Here is a 23,278-nt window from a genome sequence, read left to right on the forward strand (position 1 = left end):
TAGCTCATCGGAGGGTATGTAAGGAGAAGCCCCAGTCAGAGAACAAGACCATCTTGTGGCTTGAGTCGATGAAGCTAGGGCGGCTTTTCAAAGATGCTCTGTCCCAAATAGCAGAGCAACCAGTTTCATTTTGAAGCTAGGAAAGTCTGCCCAGCAGAGACCAAGTCAGGCACGAGGACCAAGTTCTCGTTTTAGAACGTAGCCGTCCCGGTCAGGAGTTTCTGCTGAATCTCGGTCCAGGACGGCCGGAACAAGGTTCCGATCAGGGTAAGCACTTGCACACGGGCGCCCTGCACCTAGGAAAGGCTAGATCTCATACCCCAGTAAGTGCGTATATTTCTGTCTTTTGTATTTCTGTTTCCGAGGTTTTATCCAAATAACCCCCATTTTATTTCACTGCCTTGTAATGCCTATTGAAAGATCCCGGTATAAATTTGTTAAAAGTTCTTGTCTCCCGTGACATAAACCAATAACTAATTCAAGAAGTTAAAAAACAAAAAAAAATATCCAAGTATTTAAAAATATTTTATAAACCAAGGTAAAGCCAACACGCTTGACGATTGTACAATCTTTGTCCAATTTCTGTGGAGATAATACCATGAGTCCTCCAAGCCCTGTCTGTGTTTGCAAAGTACAGTAATCATAAAGCCATCATTAGTCAGATAAACCCAAGTAGCGGCTATCTGGAATCCAGTGTTACTGGAGGAATACACAACACTGATTATTCACAAGCGCTATGTACATTAATGGCGCTATATAAAGACATACAATACAAGATAGAAAGATTTAAATGCCTTTAATGTAACTTTCTTACTTATTTGCAAGGAAACCAACCATACCTATAGGTTTTAAATAAATACATTTCGAACCACTTCATAGGAGTGCCCTTTTAAACCAGTAAGGATATTCTTTGAAGCAGCCAAATCAGTTTTTTTTTATCACGGTGCATTAAAAGCATAATTCCACCAGCCATTTGGATTTAAAACACTTAATTTATTAGCCTCTTGGTATCGGGAATAAATGGACATCAACAACTTTTCTTCAAACCACGTGATTTCCCCCCCCCCTCCTCACCCCCCACCAATGTCTCTTTTCCTCCTCTGCAAGGTGACGTATTGTGGACGACACTGATTAACAAGCAAAAATAAAAAACAAGAGACCTTGAGCCGTAGAGCCAAGGAGAATATTATTACAGTGTTAAGTGTTCTGTTCAACTTTGCAGCCTCCTGCTCCACAAGGGAGGGTGGGGGAAGGGAGGGGGAAAGGACGGGAATTGAAATAAGTATCCATCACATTCTCATGGCCGAGGCCGGTAATGCACAAAGTAAGGAGGTTTTCCGAGTGCTGAGGTGTTTAGTACAATCATCTTTACTTGGGTGGTCGGTATGCGATCTTCCGGCTTTTTAATACGGACCACCTGTGTCTCTTCATGTAGTACACCACGGGGAACAGGATGGCAGACATCATTATTACCTAACAAAAGAAGGAACACAGCAATGAACGCAGGTAACTGGACGTCCTAGTAGCCCTATTAGTACTGGAGTAGGGCAGATTAGTTGTAAATTGTCATACCTTAAAGGGGATAAACTGAGTTGTAGCAGAAAAGGACATAAAGTCCATCCACGGTGCAACAGAAGCAAATCACAGTCAAAGTATAGCATCCAATGAATCCCATATAGACTGGGTAATAACAATCTTGATCCTGGGAGTATAAATCCTTATATAGCTGCTCCAATATATTGAATAGGAGTACTGACTTCGAGTGTAATCAGAACCTATGGCTCATGAGTAAGTGGCCGCCACCCTAACCAGCTTAAATCATAAAGTGGGATTTATAGGGTACTGGGGAGACAAGCACCAAAGGTAAAGTGTTCCCTTTTAACCAACCACAATCAGATAGCGCCACAGAGCATATAAGCAACACAGTCAATATGCAGCAGGAAAACACCACAGTACACTGTTATCAGAAGTGGAAGTGAAACATAGGAACTCTGTCAATGCATCCAGCTTGATTGACGATCAACAGCAGAAGGAAACCTCTAGGGAGGAAAGCGGAGCACTGCGCTGGGATAAAGTACAGGAATCGGCACACCTATGGATAAAAACTCATTTATTCAGTGACTGCGTGAGACACCAAAAAACAGGACAACCAGGGTGTTTTTGGTGTCTCACACAGTCACTCAATAAATGAGTTTTTATCCATTGGTGTGCCGATTCCTGTACTTTATCCCAGCGCAGTGCTCCGCTTTCCTCCCTAGAGGTTTCCTTCTGCTGTTAAACGGAGTTGTACTTCGGTGGAATTATAGTGTAATGACCTTTCAAAACCTCACTTGTCTCTTGTTCACATGTACTGTGGTCCCTAGATTATCATAAATTCCTGAAGATTTTGGAGGTGGTGGAAAAGACCCCCGAAATTATTTTTTTTGGACAGCTTATTTGTTTTCCTATCGCCGTCAGCAGATCAGCGCTGAAGGCTGGTTTGTGAAATGCTGCTTTTCAGAAGAGTGTTTGTGTTTCTTTTGGGCAGGGGGGAGATTTCTTAATATATTACTGATCTCGTTATGTATGGTGGCCTTCTACACGATTACCACAGATGTGGTGGTCTACAAGAAGGAAGTCTGCTGGGATATAGGACTGATGAAGTAGTATACAACCTCCAGGTTCAGCACAGACTTGTGAAGATGGAGAAGCTATACACCCCAATACACCCCAATTCCAACTACAAAGAACTCAAGTTGGTTCCCCTAAAAGGCATGAAACAGCAACACAATTCTATACTGAAGTTCATATGCGCTTACTGTACAATGCTGTATTCCAGATAAACAGTGTCAAACAAAGCAACAAGGAAAACGAAAGCACGTATCAGCAAAATAAACCGATTGAATAATGGAGGGAATAGGAGAAACAAAGGTTGCTCTGTGTATAACTAGCGGGCTGGGTCAGAACTATTATTATTGGGTCAGAATATTAATTACAAAAATAAGAGGCACAGCAAATTTCAGCAGAGAACCTCAACTAATTTAATGGCATATAAGAGATAGACGACTAGCGTTTTGGTCCCCATTGGGTGGTCAACCCCAAGTTTGCAGGCTTATGCAGCAGTATACGAGCTTATATTTTTTAGCTGAACTCTGGCGTCTTTCCTCTACCGCGCAACAAAACGCTGAAATAAACCAGCTTCAGTGCCGGTTAGGAATCCGCAAACGGGGTGAGGAAGAGACTGATCAGTAGCACTCACTTTTAGTCCCATACGCTTGCGCTGGTCGTGTTCCGGCTCCGACGCCCATCTCAGGAATGTGCACACATCCTTGGCGACTTGGGACATAGTGGCGGGTGTACCTGAGAAGCAGAGGAATCCAACTGTTAGTGCAGGAATAGCCAACTGCAGTCCTCAAAGGCCAACAGCAGGTCAGGCTTTCAGGATATCCCTGCTTCAGTCTTTGACTGAGCCACCGGTGCTGAAGCAGGGATATCCTTAAAAGCGGTCTTCTTGGTGGCCTTTGAGGACAGGAGTTGGCCGCCCGGTGTTCTTGCATCAGCGAGTAAAATACGTTTACCGATGTTCTTTTCGGTTTGTGCCAACCCAGCATTTAAGGCACAGTCCTTCTTGGAACCAGTTACCCAACGGCTGTCGGCGTGAGGTTTTTTTAAATAAATATTTTACACTATCTTTATCTAAAGTCTTCTGGTGATAACAGTGTTCTAAAATCAAACCGTAAATCGTTTGGTTCTCCTGTCCTTTGTAAGGTAATCATTTACAAATCAGACCACTAATCATGCACCAAGCAGCGTAAAAGAAAAGATGCATTTTCCATAGTATCCAAGTAAAATTGTTGTTTTAAGGGGGGCTGCATATTGCTACGAAGGGCCAATTTACGCCAGTTATTTACCTTTTTTGTTTTGATCTGACCCTTTAAAATTGGCGAAGAAATTAATACTAGTTTCATATAGCGCTGTTCTCCCAATGGGACTCAGCGCGTTACAGTATAGAGCGTAGTACGCAGCACATAGGAATGTTACAGACAGCCCCTGTCCAGATGAATCTATTTCTGGTGCCTGAGGCACAGGGAGATAAAGTGACTTGCCCAAGGTCACAAGGAGCTGAAACCGGGCAATGAACCAGGTTCCCCTGCTTCAAAAACGCAGTCACTGTTTAGGGTCAGTGTCTTTACTCACTGAGCTGCTCCTCTCAGTTTCCCCATTGCATTACCTTTCTCCTCCCTAGCTGTAGGACTTACAATATGGCAGAGGGGCCTATTTTTTTTTTTTTTTTAAATCTTGATCACAAATAGTTTTTTCAATCAAGCCGTGTGATTCAGCTGTAAGGGTATAAGATGGTACGAGTCCCTTGTTGTATTTCATTAACTTCTATAACTAAAAGATCTGTACTTGTATGAAAGAAGGTGATTATTTTCCCAACAGCACAGCCCCTCCTGGGCGCAGCTTACCGTCGTCATACTCCAGGATCTCATTGTAAATGGGTGGTGCCATCCCAATGGACTGGCCGACAAAGTACGGGTTGTAGTAGAGGTCTTCCCTTGTTTCGACGCCGGTAGGAGCGTCGCAGTATCCCGTCAGGAGGGAGAAGACGTAATCCTCCCCGCCATGCCTGGAAGGCAGAAGTCAAACCATGGTCACCGTCTACATAACCCCAAGGTGTTGTGAACATAAAAGGAAACTGCCCACTGTAGCACAACGGGAGAAATGCATCACGGGCCGATCCCACAATCTCCACCATGGCACTTCATGCTCTGTAAAAGGATTGAACCGAGGCTCTCGCTGTGGTCTTCAGTGGCAGCCATTTCTGGCAGCTGCCAACTCCAGCCTAAGGGGTGTGGGGGGTGTATGGCAAGGTTGGTGCCGTGGGGGGACAAGGTCAGTGCTGGAGGGTACTCTGATATGTTGCTCTTGAGAAACTGGTCCTTTTATTTTGATATAATCAATAGAAATAATAAATCCAAATTGGGGGGGGGAGGAGAATTACTCGTGGCCTTCACTTTAATTTCTTCCCCTCCCCCCGATTAACTATGCATAGGAGACGACGAGGAGGAAGTGCACTTACCTGGCATTGACGATGTAGCTGAGGTCAGGTGGCAACGCCCCGTTGTTTGCTGCTCTCGCTGCCTCAGGGTTGCTGTATGGCTTGGGAAAATAGTCGGACAGCTTCCCTGGACGGGTGAACATCTCACCATTCTCGTCTGGGCCATCCAGAAACTCAAACTAAAAAGATATGGGAAGAGCACTTGTGAGAACACCCCCAGGCATCACTCCCCCTGCAGGACAGGCAAGTCCGGGGTCTACTGTTGCTTCCATTTGCAGTTTTGTTGCAGGGTGCGAGACCATTCAGCAGACCAACAGTTATCGATAGATGAAATTATAGAGAAGGGGCGGTCAACTCCAGTCCTCAAGGGCCACCAACAGGTCAGGTTTAAAGGATATCCCATCTTCAGCACAAGTCCATCAATCAGGCTCAGCCTCTGAGCCACCTGGGCTGAAGCAGGATATCATGAAAACCTGCGGGTGCCCTTCGTGGACTTGAGTTGGCCACCCATGGTATAGAGCTTTCAAAAGCCCCATACTTCTCCTTCACGTGTACGGTGAATAACCACACTTTAAGAAACCAATGAGATTTCCAAACCTGTTCATAGACTTTCATCCATGAACAACTGGAACGTTGGTTTGCTAAAAAGGTGGCACAACCTGCACGGAATCGTTTCTTCCGTACCTAGAACTGTGAACTTCCATTCGCAATGTAAAGTACTGAAGTATTGGCATCAGCCCTTGAAATGTTAGGGAGAACCTCGAGCATGGGTTAATTGCATATAAAAGAAAAGATCCCCCCCCCCCCCCAAAAAAAGGCATGGTGGCAGAAAGCGTATACAAGGAAAGAAAATAATCACTATGGAAAGAACTCAGCCTCTACAGAAGTAAATAGATAAATTCATTTTGTTTTAATTGAGAAAACAAATATGTAGTTGTGATGATGCAAACACACTGACGTCATTGGCACGACAGAGGCGCTAGGTCTCAGTAAGGAAGCGGCAGCTTACCTCCCAAGTGTATTACGGTGAATTTAATCAGCTAAACTATGATGTGGGGCCCGGAGGCAACCACTAGCTACAGCAAGTTCTCTTATCCTCAAACGCACAGCTATATATGTGCACCTTCACATTTGTATGGGGTTTTGTTATCCCTGTTCTGCATGGGAGACCAAGCGTGGGCAGTGTTATACGGCCGTGCTTATAGCACCGGCGACGTCACGCTGCGGTCGCTGAAAAAAATCTAATTGAATTGACTTCCAGCGATGGCAACCAAGCCGTCGCTCCGCTCCTACTATAAGCGCACGCGACGGATTCAATGCATTTGTTTTGACGCACCGTCGCTGTCGCCGGCACTGTAAGCGCGGTTTTGAAGAGCTAGCCACCACCCCCCGGATATCAACACGGCTCGTACCACTGCAGGCAATGTGTCACTCTCCCCTCCTTTTGACACGGTTTTATTTTTGCTAGCATCCTGCAGGCCCTCGGTACAGCACACAACTGATTTCGGTTATCGTGACGCCAATCCATTCAGTGTGTACAGACTTGCAATATACTTTCATCACTTTGGTTTTAGTCCTCAGTTGTGTCAACTAGAGGACACAATTGAGGTCTTAATTATTACACATTTTGGCTCGTTCACTATTTAGAGCATTTTAATCATATACAGGCATACCCCGGTTTAAGTACACTCACTTTAAGTGCACTCGCGAGTAAGTACATCTCGCTCAATAGGCAAATGGCAGATCACGCATGCGCCAGTCAGCACGTCCTGAACAGCAATACCGGCTCCCTACCTGTACCGAAGGTGTGCGCAAGCGGGGAGACTATAGAGCCTGTTACAAATGCCTTATTTACATCAGTTATGCACGTATATGACGATTGCAGTACAGTACATGCATCGATAAGTGGGAAATAGGTAGTGCTTCACTTTAAGTACATTTTCGCTTTACATACATGCTCCGGTCCCATTGCGTAGGTTAATGCGGGGTATGCCTGTATACACACAGGCTCGTTTGACCTGTATAATTTATATTTATATCTATATATAAAACTGAAAAATTGTTTGTCTGTGGGTTTGTGTGTTTGCTGGCGGCTCACGCTTTAATTGGCCTGCGGAGTTGACGTCAGAAACTCTGCTACACACGCCCTCACCCTCACAGCCTCCTTGCACCGCGTGCCCCTCACCCTCACAGCCCCCTTGCATACGCCGTGCACCCAGAGAATTTACCGTCCTGAGCCTCACACCCTCCAGCGGCCGTATAGCCTCACACCCATCTGCCCCGCAGCCCAACACCCACCCCGCCGCCTCACACGCAGGGGGGGGGAGAAGGGAGGAAAGAATGCTGTGAGGTGCAGTGGGGGGGGGGGAGGAAAGTGAGGTGCAGTGGGGGTGGGGGGGGAATGAGGTGCATGGGGGGGGAGTGAGGTGCATGGGGGGGGAGTGAGGTGCAGGGGGGGAGTGAGGTGCAGGGGGGGAGTGAGGTGCAGGGGGGGAGTGAGGTGCAGGGGGGGAGTGAGGTGCAGGGGGGGGAGTGAGGTGCAGGGGGGGGAGAGAGGTGCAGGGGGGGGAGAGAGGTGCAGGGGGGGGAGTGAGGTGCAGGGGGGGAGTGAGGTGCAGGGGGGGAGTGAGGTGCAGGGGGGGGGAGTGAGGTGCAGGGGGGGGGAGTGAGGTGCAGGGGGGGGAGTGAGGTGCAGGGGGGGGAGTGAGGTGCAGGGGGGGGGGAGTGAGGTGCAGGGGGGGGAGTGAGGTGCAGGGGGGGGGGAGTGAGGTGCAGGGGGGGGGAGTGAGGTGCAGGGGGGGAGTGAGGTGCAGGGGGGGGAGTGAGGTGCAGGGGGGGGGAGTGAGGTGCAGGGGGGAGTGAGGTGCAGGGGGGAGTGATGTGAGGTGCAAGGGTGAACAGGGGAGGAAGAGAGAGGGGGCAGAGAGGAGAAGGGGGAGAGAGGTGAATGGGGAGAAAGAGGGGGAGCGGCGAGAGAGAGGGGAGCTTAGACAGACGAGCACTGTAAATATGTACACTTGGAAAATGTGTATGGAAAAATAAAGTTAAAAAAAGTGATCCTTCGGAGTTGATCAGCATTACACTGCGCAGTATGAACTGCAACCACGATGTATGCTGTGCAGAGAAGTTACACGCAGGAGGTCACAATAGACGTTTCGTCTCAGGAGGCAAAGAGGGGCAATTAATCCCTTACCTCTTCTGCCAGGGCCTTGGCCTCCGCCTCTGTGTGGGAGACTCCAACCAGGTTTCTGAAGGCCAAGTACTCCATGCTGTGACAGGCGGCACACACCTGTTTGTACACCTGGTACCCGCGGCGGACGCTGCAGGAGACAAGAGTAAGTAAACTCGGTGATCTCATACTGCGAGGTGAATAGTGTGTCTGATTCCAGCACAAAAAAGGCGCAATCTGTGCAATATCCTACATGCGTTTATTTAACAAATCCGTTCTGTAGCATCAGATAATATCACCATCATTTTTTTTTTAAAATTCAACTCAATGCCATTTTTTATGAGTTTTAATATACTGATAATCCCTGGATTGCTATAGGGTTTAAACACTCTCCCACCAGTGCAAGAGCTGTGTAACACTTTCCTGTTTGAGATAATTTGTTGCCAATATTCCCAGCAGTGTGAGCCAGCGGTGCGCAAACTGGGGGGCGCGATGCTGAGTGCGGGGGGGGGGATGGGGGGTTTACAGAGGCCCTGTGCGCTTACCGAAGGCACTTAAATTAAGTGCCGGGGGAGCTGCAAGGTCTCTGTAAACCTAACTTACCTTGGCTCCGACGGCATCTCACACGCGTCGCCATGGCAACGCAGCGTCAAACGACGCCGCGAGGTCATGTGACATCACTATGGCAACGTGACGTCATGTCGCCGGAGCGCGGAGGTGAGGGGACAGCAGGGAAAAAAGTTTGCGCCCCCTTGGTGTGAGCTGCAAACAATAGATAATGTTACTTTAGTAATATAAGAATACATTGTAGCTGCTGCGTTACACTGACTGAAGGACTGGCAGATTTTATAGATTAAAACAGGCATTGTAGCAATTACCTTTAAACGTTTAATGTCTCTATACAAGCCTAACTATTCGTAGTGTTTAAACAATGTTCACATAATCTCGTGAGCGCTGCTACACGCAGGGAAATCGTTCATCCAACATTTCCCCCATGTTACATAGTTAGTTACATAGTAGCTGTGGTTTTATAAAAGAAAAGCGTCTACCAAGTTCAACCTATGCTAAATTTAGACGACAGATACTTTATCCTATATCCGTACTTGCAGTATATTGACCCAGAGGAGGCAAACAAAAATCCCCAGTGACATTTCATGGAATGATCCCATAATAGGAAAAATAAATTGCATTCAGACGCCAAGAATTGGCAACCAGGTGAGTCCCTTAATCAACATGCTTCCCATGTTTACTTAAGTATAATATCCCTGATTACCTTTCCTTTCTAAATGATGGCAAAAAAGAAAAAAAGTATTAAAACCGAGATAAAAAAAAAAAAAAAAAACATATGCAAGAACAAAACTTCCATCTCCTTAGGCGAGAAGGAGTGGCTCAGTGAGTCAAGACTGACTGGCACTGAGTTTGAAGCAGGGGAGCCTGGTTCAATTCCAATTCGTAATGTCGAGTGTCGGCTCCTTGTGACCTCGGGCTAGTCACTTTATCTCCCTGTGCCTCAGGCACCAAAAACATAAGATTGTAAGCTCCACGGGGCAGGGACCTGTGCCTGCAAAAAATGTTTCTGTAAAGCGCTACGTAAAACTAGCAGCGCTATACAAGAACAAACCATTATTATTATCTCTTAAGAGTTCATGAAATGGAGAAAGCTGGGCTTTAAATCCCATTTTCTTAAGTAAAAAGAAAGAGTCTAGAGACTCTAATAGAAATAGTCTGAGGACGCGATAAGCAACAGGTATCCCCCCCCCTCCCTTCTCCCCCTTTCCATACTCTTATTCTCTGTTTCCATACTCGCGCCCCCCTCATAGCCCCAGGAGGGTCAGGGGGCGATGAGCTTTCCTCTTTCTTTCTGGTTTCTTTAACCAAAAAAATGGAGAAAACTTGTATTAGGCTGTATTAACATGTATGACATGTACAATGTGAAATACGTATTTGCCTAATAAAATTTTTTGGAAAAAAAAAATAAAATCCCATTTTCTTTACTCTATAAAAGCAAACCGATGAAAGTTCCCGTCAGATCGAAACATCAGCATAAGGCTGGGGCCATGGTACCGCAGACCGCACGCTGAGCGAACCTTAAGGCAGTACTCGCGTCCATGCGGGCAGGGCCGCGCGTTACGCAAGATTGCGTAACAGACTGATTTCTTGGAGCGACAGGCCGGTCACGTGAGCGGTTCGCTCAATGAGGGCGAACCAGCACTGTGACTTCACTGGCACACCCCTAGATACGCCCACGGACGGCGCATGTACCATGTCCGAAAAAAACGCACCCGCGTCAAGCGGCACCATGGCCCTAGCCTAACAAACACTGCCATAAAGCATAACCAAACAAACGTGACCCGATGTATCAAGCATTGCATTACCCCCGCGACAGAAAAGTGCACCAAAGAGATGCAACCATGACCACAAGGTCAGCCTCTGCACGAGCGTCGCAACGCTCAAATCCCTCCCAGACAAGCCAGTGGTCACACGCCCTCCTAAACCATGCCCAGTCTTTGTGAGCCTGTTACGGGAGACCAAGTTTATTAACACCTTTTTATACCGGGATCATTGATTGAGCAAGACAAGGAGGTAAAATAAATTGTAATTTATTTCACGAAAAGACACACACACACACACAATGTAACACAATTCAAACAGTTAACACACTTACTGGGAACGGGGCTAACGAATAAATCCGTTTCTGGAACGAAATTCACAAAAATGACCTTTTTAGGAGCACTTTCCACTGACCGGTAGTTACTCAAAGTCCTGGAACTGATTTCGGCATGCATTGCCAGACGCTACGTTCTCAAAAGCGGGACGTAGAAATGTTTCTGAGTTCAAAATCCTTGAAGCCGGCTCGCGTCTATTCAGTCCAGAGCATCTTTGAATTTGCCGCTGCTGTTTTGGTGTTTGGAATCTGCGCACCTGATTGGCTGCAAGACCTCTTAAGGCTTTCAGGCTCTCATTCACCAACATCTACAGCCTATCAGAGCATGGGAATTCTCTTGCCAGCCAATCACTGATTTGCCGGTATTATAAAGCCAGGGGGCACCTTTTTTCAGTCTGTAAAGGGGCATGCGCCAACCTGGCACCTCTGCCTCTTTGCATAGTGCTCCCACCCGCTGTCCAGGCTCCACAAAGTCTAGGGTCCGGCAAATGGTGGCCGAATAGCCTTGTGTTAGCCCAGGATGTTGGTACTCAAGCAGAACTGCAGTACCCCTCCTGTTCCAACACCTTGGCATCCCTGAGGCTTTCAAGTACGGACTCCGCACAGAAGCGTCAAGCTTGGTTGCCACCTGGGCTTTCCGGAATCCATGACTCGGAAACCCCACAGTTCATTTACAGGTGATATATACCTATTAAAATATAACCATTTAATAAAATATATTGTGTCCGATCTTCTGTGTGCTAAAAGATGTAAGTTCCTAATCAGGTGTCAGGGATGGAGTGAGAGTGCAATGAACATACCCTCACTAGCCTCATTCTTGGCACAATTTAAAAAAATAACTTTTACACACTGCAAACATGCTCAGCTTTATCACATAGCTGGGTTGCCGGGGGGACCAGTTTCGTTGTAACACCAAAAACCGGAAGTGACGTAGAACGCCGACTGAATCGGCGGTGGATGTCGCAGAGACCGGAGAAAGCAACGAAAGAACACGAACTGGTCTGTCCCTATGGTTTTTTACACTGTTGTGTGTTAATTTATTCCTGATTTTACATAAAGCTGAGCTTCAAAAAGAAGTCCCTCTTGAATCTTTTACGGCTGTATGGAGGTGAAAACATCAAAGATACCTTTATATGCCTGGTATAGGCACTACAATGTCAGTGCATATCTTACCATTTCTACATGGAAATTACATGTTGTGAACATACGTCACTATTGTGCTTCTTCGCTTTTTCCCCTATCTTCCCTTTCAACGAGGAGCGCTGAATATTTTGAACATTTTACTACTGCTGGGAATTGGGAACAAGTTCGACTTTTCAAGCTGCACCACATCAAATTTCTTCTAAAAGTTTGGACCTTTATTTATTTAGAGCGCTTCCAATATTGCCAATAGTTTAACCCCTGCATACCCATTTACCTTGTCTGGATGATGCTGCAGCAGGAATACTAGCGGTGAGTTGTAAGAACGTTTTCAGAGCCAGAGTTTGGCGGAGTAATGTGCTTGGCAGTATCAGAGAATCTCTCAATTCCCGGATCCAACTCTTGGGGTATCCCATAACTCTGGAACCCCGAAACATAGACACATTCTGTGAAGACTTTCTCTGACAAACCCACCCTGAAACTTACAGCCTAGAAATCTCCCGATCCCAGTAACCCAGAAAAGGCAAAAATCTTTAACGTCGCAAAAGTGGCACACAGTCTCAGCAATGCATTTTCGACATCTGGGTCCAAGAGCCAACACTCCAGGACCCCCACACACGGGTCAGGGGTAACCAAGCGGGCTTAACCATTATTAGTGAGCCTGGTTAACCCCTTCACCGTCATAGAGACTGATGAAGGTTCACGACAGTCTGCTTTTATATAGAGTAAATAAAATGTGATTTACATCCAGCATGTGCCCAGCTCTATCCATTCCATGACTAATGATGACAGCATCATTTGTTTAAAGACACCACTATATATATGTCCACTGGTACTTCCCTTGACCCTGTAAAAACTCCCTATAATACAATGCAAAAAGCAAAAATAAAGTTCATCCCCAAGGGGAAAGGGTGAGCAACCAATCCGGCACCTTCAGCCAGACGATGGATATGCAGCTCCTTAGTTACAGATCAGTGAGAGTCTCACGGACCATAAGGTAAGAGTTCCAAAGTATCCTTGGTGCACACATTAATAAAGCTTAATAAGTGCTCACTTACTGACAGGCAATTGGGAACAACAGCACAGGAAAAATGGTCAAAGTAGCACAGTAATAATACGGCTGTACCGACCAGTGAAAGTCCTGGGTGTTGATGCAAACCCAGTGCATGCCTGCTAGCTGGCAGTCCTTCTGCTCACTCTGTGTGGGAAGACATGATGTGGCGTCACATGGTCCAACAGGAAGCCGCACTGGGTGACATCACAGTTCCCTATTAGACCGCAGGGTCCGAGGAGCTTTCAAAATCAGTCATAATGTGAATCCTGGAGTTGCTATGAAATTGTATTACTAATATTTTAACACGGGCGGGACAATGCAAGTCACCTACGTTATCAAGTTATTGACAGTTTAAAAAAGTCCCCCACGGGATCAACAAGGAGTTGGACTTGGATCCACACTACAGAAAGTGGCTCATCTAGCCATTGGTGGGTGTGGATTACCATACAGAATGGTGCCTTCATCTCCTCCATGCATGAGCTTCTTTTATGTGACTGTAGCTTACTTCAGATCTGCCTCTATTTTATTGAAGCTTTGCCTTTTTTTTACAGATGCCTTTATCTATTGTGGCCCAACGGCTATTGCCCATTGACTGCTGCGCTCTGACCTCGATCGATCTACTCTACCGCCTCTCGTCTATCTCTACGCACGCAATCCTGTCCTTGACCTGTAGGCCTCTCCCACCTCTTCCAAGTCCCCTGTTCTGTCCCTATTAGGACACATATTGTGCCACGGGTTGCCCGATTTGGGGTCTGTGGCATGTCCAGTCTGCATTATCCTCGCTGGGTTTTACCCTTTAAGTATCCAGCGGTTTCTACTTTGGCTAGCAGCTTATTAGACTCCCAGCTCTTTGATACTTTATTGCCTCTCTCCAATTGTGCACTTTCACCATGTTCACCAAGTTATTACCATGTACACACTGGTAGGATGCTGTGACCACATATTCATGTACAGTGGCAAGAAAATGTTTGTGAGCCCCAATGATTACGGAAATTCCATAGTTTTTCCATGATAACCTTCTTGAATCAAAACCAATCTTTTTTTAAATATCCAAAAGGGTTTATATTATCCAACTCCATGTCTGTATGAATTAGACAATGGGTATGTACAAAAGAAAGTGAAACCCTGGTTTTATCAGCTAAATTAAATGGGATAATTACAATCCGGTGTTTAAAATAATTAGGTAGATCTTCAGGGGTGGCAGCACCTTATATAAAGATCAGAAACTTTGCGAGTTTGGCCTTCACCATACAGGTGTGATCAAGCCACCATCAAAAGAAATCTCTAAGGACCTCAGAAAATAAACACAGTTATTTATGCTCAGTCTAGAAAGGGTTACAAAACCATTTCTAAGATTTGTGGCTCCACCAATCCACTGTCAGACTACAAATGGAGAACGTTCAAGACCAGTCATTACCCAGGAGCGGTCCTCCTCCAAAAACCGGCATATCTTCCAGGAAGTCACAGAGAACCCCAGAATAAAATCCAAGGATCTGCGGGCCAATGACGCCTTGGCTAATGTGAGTGTTCATAACTATCAGAACACTGAAGAATGGTGTTCATTGGAGGATAGCCAGGAGGCAACCACTGCCTCGAAAAAGAACATTGCAGCCGTCTCCAACGGTCGCCAAAAAGAGCACAGATGATCCACAAGACTTCTGGAACAATGATCTCTCGACAGAAGAGTCAAAGGTAGAACTTTTTGGCTTCAATATGAAACGTGTTTGGCAGAAACAAAAACTGCGTTCTAACAGAAGACCCTCATCCCAACCGTCAAGCATAGTGGTGGGAGTGTGATGGTTTGGGGCTGCTTTGCTGCCTCAGGACCTGGACGGCTTTCCATCATTAACACTATCAATTCTGCAGTGTATCAGAAGATTCTAGAGAATATCCGGCCATCCATCCGTGAGCTCCTTTGTGATTATTACTGTACTGCCTTTTTGCTTGTACCTTTTTCCTCTGTTCTTTGTGTAGCTTGAGTAAATATCTTTACTGCATCCTTATCCGAGTCTCATTCAGTTTTTTGCTATACCGAGTGCGGACTACCTACAGGCATACCCCGCATTAACGTACGCAATGGGACCGGAGCATGTATGTAAAGCGAAAATGTACTTAAAGTGAAGCACTACCCTTTCCCCACTTATCGATGCATGTGCTGTACTGCAATCATCATATATGTGCATAACTGATGTAAATAAGGCATTTGTAACAGGCTCTATGGTCTCCCCGCTTGCGCACAGCTTCGGTACAGGTAGGGAGCTTGTCCTGCTTTTCAGGACGTTATAACAGGCGCATGCGTGAGCTGCCGTTTGCCTATTGTGCGATATGTACTTACTCGCGAGTGTACTTAAAGTGAGTGTCCTTAAAGCGGGGTATGCCTGTATTTTTAATGTTCACATTTTATAAAAGGAGTACAACATGCTTAATAACATGCTCCAGGCAACTGCCAGATCCACTGTAACTATGTCAATATATTTAGGATAACCTCCCGGCTGTACACATGCGTTAATTGGTTTCTTTAGCACTTTCACTGAGAAATTCAATTACCTGCTACTTGACACATTCTGTTATCTATGGATTGCATTCACAGTACACAGCCTTATGCGATGACTAGGTACAATAAAGAGGGGGGAAGCAGGTCAAGCCACTTGGGATGCCCCGGCAAGTGTTTAAAGTAATACCAAATTTACAGAATGGGTGCCAAGACAAATTGTCCGGTCAAGCAGCAGAACATGAGCAAAAAGTGAGTCAAGCACACCAAAAAAAAATAAGTTAGGGGAATAAATAAATCAAGCCTGATGAAGGTGCATATTGGCTGACTTTTTGTAGTCATTAAATGACCTTTTTTTTGCTATCTATAGATTTCCCCCCCCTAATTTTTGGTGAGCTTTACTTCCTTTTGCTCTAGGAGTTGTACAAAACAGACATCTTTTCTTGTTGGTCACGGCATCTGAGCATGATGACATGGTTTTATGACGACTTGAAGTTTGTAGAGCATTAAAAAAAAAAAAAAAAAAAAACCCTCACCTAGATAGACCACCACATTTGGTTACCTGGCAACTCAATTCCCCACACTACGGACACTTAAGTATAAACAGCCAGAGAAAGTTGCTCTCTCAGAACACAAGAAGTATTTCATGGTTTTATTACCTGGGCCTGCAAATTATGCCAGACCAAGACGGAGCAAACCTTTTTCTGACTAATCCCCTGGTTGCCTTACTGCACACAAAATGTACCATTTACAAGATCATATGGTGACTAACCTGTAGACAATATTAAACACTCCACAGTCAGTTCACCTCCCTCCCTCATCCATTATACAGTATTTAAACTGCTGAGTGATGGACGTGCAAATGAGAATATGAAATGGGCCATATTTAGTCTCCTGACCCTTTTCAGAAGTCACATTAAACAGCTCAGTGTAAAACAAGGGCAAATAGAACAGCCATCACACCATTTTGGGACCATAAAGCTGCAGACCAAGCAATATCCTACGTTTTGTTTTTTTAATTATTATAATAAATCGGTTCTGTACTATGAGAAAATACTTGTAGCATAATTTTTTTTTTTAAACTCTGAATGACATTTTTTAAATCTTAATATATAAAATCGAATGGTTAGTGAGGTTAGTGCTATCTGCGGTGAATCTGATTGGTCCTCAGCCTCTGGCCAATCAGATTGCTGTGTGTGACATCACCCAACTGCCACTCTCTTCCCCCTCGACCCGACACACACACACACACACACACACACACACACACACACACCTCTCCGCCTCCCCGCTCCAAATCACCCCTCCCCAGCGGCATCACCTCTCCCCCCTCCCCGCTCCAAATCACCTCTCCCCCTCCCCAGCGGCATCACCTCTCCCCCTCCCCAGCGGCGCTCCAACTCACCTCTCCCCCTCCCCAGCGGCGCTCCAACTCACCTCTCCCCCTCCCCAGCGGCATCACCTGTCCCCCCTCCCCGCTCCAAATCACCTCTCCCCCTCCCCAGCGGCATCACCTCTCCCCCCTCCCCGCTCCAAATCACCTCTCCCCCCTCCAAATCACCTCTCCCCCTCCCCAAATCACCTCTCCCCCTCAGCAAATCACCTCTCCCCCTCCCCGCTCCAAATCACCTCTCCCCCCTCCCCAGCGGCATCACCTCTCCCCCCCTCCCCGCCCCAAATCACCTCTCCCCCTCCCCGCTCCAAATCACCTCTCCTCCCTCCCCAGCGGCATCACCTCTCCCCCCCTCCCCAGCGGCATCACCTCTCCCCCCCTCCCCAGCGGCATCACCTCTCCCCCCTCCCCAGCGGCATCACCTCTCCCCCTCCCCAGCGGCATCACCTCTCCCCCTCCCCAGCGGCGCTCCAACTCACCTCTCCCCCTCCCCAACTCACCTCTCCCCCTCCCCGCTCCAACTCACCTCTCCCCCTCCCCGCTCCAACTCACCCCTCCCCCTCCCCAGCGGCATCACCTCTCCCCCTCCCCGCTCGAAATCACCTCTCCCCGCTCGAAATCACCTCTCCCCGCTCGAAATCACCTCTCCCCGCTCGAAATCACCTCTCCCCCCCCCCCCCCGACGGGGGAACAGGCAGCTGCCACGCGGCGCGTAAGATGGCGGACCCCCTTCCTCCCTCGCGGCGCCGAGTCAGAAGATGGCGGCGGCCGGAAGTACAGGTAGGTGTCGCTCCCCCACCTCCGGCGCCAAACGGAAGTGAGAAAGGGCGCATCAACTGAGACGTGTGTGTGTGTGTGTGTGTCTCACTGTCCACTGCCCCCCACTCCTGTCCACTGCCCTCCCCTCCTGTCCACTGTCCACTGCCCTCCCCTCCTGTCCACTGTCCACTGCCCTCCCCTCCTGTCCACTGTCCACTGCCCTCCCCTCCTGTCCACTGCCCCCCCCCCTCCTGTCCACTGCCCCCCCCCCTCCTGTCCACTGCCCCCCCCCCCCTCCTGTCCACTGCCCCCCCCCCCTCCTGTCCACTGCCCCCCCCCCCTCCTGTCCACTGCCCCCCCCCCCTCCTGTCCACTGCCCCCCCCCCCTCCTGTCCACTGCCCCCCCCCCTCCTGTCCACTGCCCCCCCCCCCCCTCCTGTCCACTGCCCCCCCCCCCCTCCTGTCCACTGCCCCCCCCCTCCTGTCCACTGCCCCCCCCCCCTCCTGTCCACTGCCCCCCCCCCTCCTGTCCACTGTCCACTGCCCTCCCCTCCTGTCCACTGCCCCCCCCCTCCTGTCCACTGCCCCCCCCCTCCTGTCCACTGCCCCCCCCCTCCTGTCCACTGCCCCCCCCCCCCCTCCTGTCCACTGCCCCCCCCCCCTCCTGTCCACTGCCCCCCCCCCCTCCTGTCCACTCCCCCCCCCCCCCCTCCTGTCCACTGCCCCCCCCCCCTCCTGTCCACTGCCCCCCCCCCCCTCCTGTCCACTGCCCCCCCTCCTGTCCACCGCCCACCCCCCTCCTGTCCACCGCCCACCCCCCTCCTGTCCACCGCCCCCCCTCCTGTCCACCGCCCCCCCCTCCTGTCCACCGCCCCCCCCCCTCCTGTCCACCGCCCCCCCCCCCTCCTGTCCACCGCCCCCCCCCCCTCCTGTCCACCGCCCCCCCCTCCTGTCCACCGCCCCCCCCTCCTGTCCACCGCCCCCCCCTCCTGTCCACCGGCCCCCCTCCTGTCCACCGCCCCCCCTTCCTGTCCACCGCCCCCCTCCTGTCCACCGCCCCCCCTCCTGTCCACCGCCCCCCTCCTGTCCACCGCCCCCCCTCCTGTCCACCGCCCCCCCTCCTGTCCACCGCCCCCCCTCCTGTCCACCGCCCCCCCTCCTGTCCACCGCCCCCCCTCCTGTCCACCGCCCCCCCTCCTGTCCACCGCCCCCCCTTCCTGTCCACCGCCCCCCTCCTGTCCACCGCCCCCCTCCTGTCCACCGCCCCCCCTCCTGTCCACCGCCCCCCCTCCTGTCCACCGCCCCCCTCCTGTCCACCGCCCCCCTCCTGTCCACCGCCCCCCCTTCCTGTCCACCGCCCCCCTCCTGTCCACCGCCCCCCTCCTGTCCACCACCGCCCCCCTCCTGTCCACCACCGCCCCCTCCTGTCCACCGCCCCCCCCCCCCTCCTGTCCACTGCCCCCCCCCCCTCCTGTCCACTGCCCCCCTCTCCACGTCCACTGCCCCCCCTTCCTGTCCACTGCTCCCCTCCTGTCCACTGTCTGTCCCCCCCTCCTGTCCCCCCCCCTCCTGTCCCCCCCCTCCTATCCACTGTCCCCCCCTCCTGTCCACTGTCCGTCCCCCCCCTCCTGTCCACTGTCCGTCCCCCCCCTCCTGTCCACTGTCCGTCCCCCCCCTCCTGTCCACTGTCCGTCCCCACCCCCTCCTGTCCACTGTTCGTCCCTCCCCTCTGGGGAACACGGAGAAAGAGGGAGAGAGAAGGGAGCGGGAAATTTTACTCACGGCCAACGCCAGGTCTCTCTCCCCCTCGCCGCTACAACTCACCTCTCTCCCTCCCCGCCGCCGCTCCAACTGGAACAGATGGCGGCGCCCGGAAGGACCCCCTTCCTCCCTCGCGGCGCCCAGTGAGAAGATGGCGGCGCCCGGAAGTACAGGTAGGTGTCGAAATGCAGGGGGAGGAATCCATGCCTTTGAGGCGCCCCCCCCCCTGCCTTTGACGCCCCCCCCCTGCCTTTGACGCCCCCCCCTGCCTTTGACGCCCCCCCCCCCTTTGACGCCCCCCCCCCTCCCTTTGACGCCCCCCCCCTCCCTTTGACGCCCCCCCCTCCCTTTGACGCCCCCCCCTCCCTTTGACGCCCCCCCTCCCTTTGACGCCCCCCCCCTGCCTTTGACGCCCCCCCCCCTGCCTTTGACGCCCCCCCCCCCTGCCTCCGGGCAACGCCGGGTATACACACACCTCTCCTCCCCCCCATCACACTCACCTCCCTCTCCGGCGCTGACTCACCTCCCCTCCCCGGCGCTCACTCCCCCTGCCTTTCACGCCCCCCCTCCCTGCCTCCGGCCAACGCCGGGTATACACACACACACACACCTCCTACACCACCATCACACTCAGCTCCCTCCCCGCCGCTCATTCACCTCTCTGGCGCTGACCCACCTCCCCTCCCCGCTGCTGACTCACCTCCCCTCCCCTGACTCCCCTCCCTGGTGCTCCCCTCCCCGGCGCTCCACTCACATCACTCACATCACTTCCCACACAGACTGACACACACAACTTACTGACACACACACACACGCTGACTGACGCACGCACACACACACACTGACTGACACACACTGACACACACACTGACTGACACACACACACTGACTGACACACACACTGACTGACACACACACACTGACTGACACACACACACTGACTGACACACACACACACTGACTGACACACACACACTGACTCACAGACACACTGGCTCACACACACACACACAGCCTCACACACACTAACTGACGCGCGCACACACACACACACACACACACACACACACACCGACTGACACACACACCGACTGACACACACACGACTGACACACACACCGACTGACACACACACCGACTGACACACACACACCGACTGACACACACACACCGACTGACACACACACACCGACTGACACACACACACACCGACTGACACACACACACACACCGACTGACACACACACACCGACTGACCGCGCGCACACACACACCCCCCACACACACTGACTGCCGCACGCGCACACACACACTGACTGACTGCCGCACGCACGCACACACTGACTGACGCGCACACAAACCCTGACTGACGCACACACTGACTGAGGCACACACACACGCACACACTGACTGTGTGTGCGTCAGTCAGTCTGTGTGTGTTTGTGTTTCTGCCTCAGACTCACTGACGCGCGCGCAAACACACAGTGACTTACGCACACACGCTACATGAACCTGTAAAGGAGGGAGGGGGGGGACTGGATTGATGTGAATGGGGGACAAACAGAGAGAGGGGGGAGGAGAGAGAGAGGAACGGGAACATTACATCCCGGGCAACGCCGGGTCTCTCAGCTAGTGTATTATAATATAGCAACAATTTACAAAGTCACACCCCCTTCCTCTTCCGACAGGCTCGGGCCCACCCCTTTTTAAACCCTGCCCTCTCTCTAGCAGTGCACCAATTGTATCTAGTAACGGCCTGGTCACATGATCTTCCCCACAGAACTTTGCATTTTGGGCCCTCTTCTCCTGCACTGACAGCCATTTAGTGAACCCACAAGCTGAATCTTCGCCGATCGATCACAGGAGAACGGATCGATCAGCAACTTCGCTAATTACTTATTCTGTGGATTGTATTAATGCACATATTAAAGGGGAAGGGAGCGTGGACTGCTGCTTTAAGCTATTTTAGTTCCCTGCTTTACATGATAAAGATGGAAGTTTGCAAACTTGATAAAGGGCATCAGAAAAAAAAGGCCAGAAAAGTTCATAGGAGTGCGCTTCCTTGTTGAATATGGTAGAACTGATAAACGCACATGTAACAGAAGTGGGGGCGGTTCATGGAGAACATCTTTATTTGGAAGGGTGACGTCTACACTTTACAAAATGATAGAATGTATCTAAATACTAATGCTTTCAATCTGGTGCTCTCCACCCATTATAGCACAAAATCAGCAGAATTCTTACTTTTAAACTATTTTTGTAGATCATGAGGAGGATTGAGAAAACATTCTTCATGACAGTAGATAGAAATAACCATCTGCTAGTGGACAGTAATCATAAAAGGAGGTGGGTAATATACCGAGAGGTCAATTCCAGGGAATCAAAAGGAACTGCACAGAGTGATTGTCAGGTACAAGCAGTGGACTTAAAAGGAAAGATTTCTAGATAGAAAATACAAAAAGGATAATATAGGAAAAGCTCACAATAAGAGGATATGAAGAGGTCAGATCTCACCAGTGGAAGAGTATTAATGATCTTATACTTTTATTCACAGGCTACTCGTGGGGACTCTGATATTTCTTAAATTATATAGGTAGGCATTTGGGACATATTGTTACTATTAAAAACAGTATCAAAACTCTTTAAAATGATCAATGAACAAAATCCAGAGATCCTACGCTTGATATTCTCTGGCACTGATAAGGTAGATAGAGGAGGGAATAGATTGGGTTTCTTTGAGATTTTAACCAATGGATACACACTATGAAGACCGACGTTCCTTCTGGTTTGAATATAGATATTGATTTTTGCTGTTTTTTTGTGAATACACCATCTGCATTTTTATTGTATTGCACTTTTGTCACAATTTTTAAGTAACATTACCTTGCATCTTCTGGAATTCTTATTGAAGTACAAGTATATTGAGGTTAACACAATTTGATAGTTTAGGTCAGGCCTGCACAACATGCGGCCTGCACAACATGCGGCCCGCCCGGAATCACTGCGGCCTGCGACGACTTGGGGAGTAATATTCATGGTTATTACCAAGGCTTCAGCCAGGCAAGCGTTCGCTGACACTCGAGCGTCGTGACGGCAGGTGATTCCTGGCCAGCTAGTTGCGCACTCGGGTGGCGCAGCTATGATGTAACATTGCTGGTTTGCACTCATTGGGCGAACCGCTCAAGTGACGCGCCAGCGTGTGGCCCGAACCGGTTTTCCTTGGAGCAGTTTGGACCGTCACCCTTTACAAGTTGTGCAGGCCTGGTTTAGGTTATGTTGATCTCACATTATTACCTATCTGTACAATACTGTGCTGCAATGGGAACCGTTTGTGATTTATTTACTATGCATGTATTTTTTTATATTTTATTACGATGTACTTTTTAAATTGTGAAAGGTCTGTATGCTGCTCACCTGTCATCCCTATATGGGATACTGTGTTAGTTTGGTTAGTATATTGATGGTTATCAGAGGTTTAACATTAAGCCCCTAACTTTCCAATATAACATTATGTATTTATTTTGGATCCTTTTTAATTATCACAGGTATATTAAAATGTTTGTTTTAATGTGAATTAGATTAGATAAATATTTTTATAGTTAATCCATCATATTAGTATGGTTTTGCATATTTCATTGTTTATCTGCTGAGTTGCGTACATGAGTGATAATTTTCTTTCACTGATTGGGAGTAGCCAGAATTGAATGAAGTTTGAGGCTATTTAACAGCATGACTGATATAGACTCCATTTGCTGACCAAGCCGATTAGCCCGGTGAAACACATAGGACTGAAGGTAGTTGAGTA

The 23,278-nt window shown here is 49.3% G+C and overlaps 2 protein-coding genes across 2 annotated transcripts in view; one reads left to right on the forward strand and one right to left on the reverse strand.

Annotated features, from left to right (window-relative positions):
- The window catches only part of LOC142488078 (uncharacterized), a 908,622-nt gene that overhangs the window by 832,578 nt on the left and 52,766 nt on the right, over window positions 1-23,278 (forward strand). The window lies entirely within an intron of this gene.
- The window catches only part of CYC1 (cytochrome c1), a 25,517-nt gene continuing 2,745 nt past the window's right edge, over window positions 507-23,278 (reverse strand). The window contains exons 3-7 of the mRNA XM_075581321.1: window positions 8,235-8,361; window positions 5,063-5,220; window positions 4,449-4,609; window positions 3,239-3,339; window positions 507-1,473 (exon numbers count right to left, since the gene is read on the reverse strand). Coding sequence (XP_075437436.1) covers window positions 1,369-1,473; window positions 3,239-3,339; window positions 4,449-4,609; window positions 5,063-5,220; window positions 8,235-8,361 — 652 coding nt within the window. The 3' untranslated portion in view covers window positions 507-1,368. The remainder of the gene's footprint in view (window positions 1,474-3,238; window positions 3,340-4,448; window positions 4,610-5,062; window positions 5,221-8,234; window positions 8,362-23,278) is intronic.

The sequence above is a fragment of the Ascaphus truei genome, chromosome 2, assembly GCF_040206685.1.
Source record: "Ascaphus truei isolate aAscTru1 chromosome 2, aAscTru1.hap1, whole genome shotgun sequence".
NCBI classification, from domain to species: domain Eukaryota; kingdom Metazoa; phylum Chordata; class Amphibia; order Anura; family Ascaphidae; genus Ascaphus; species Ascaphus truei.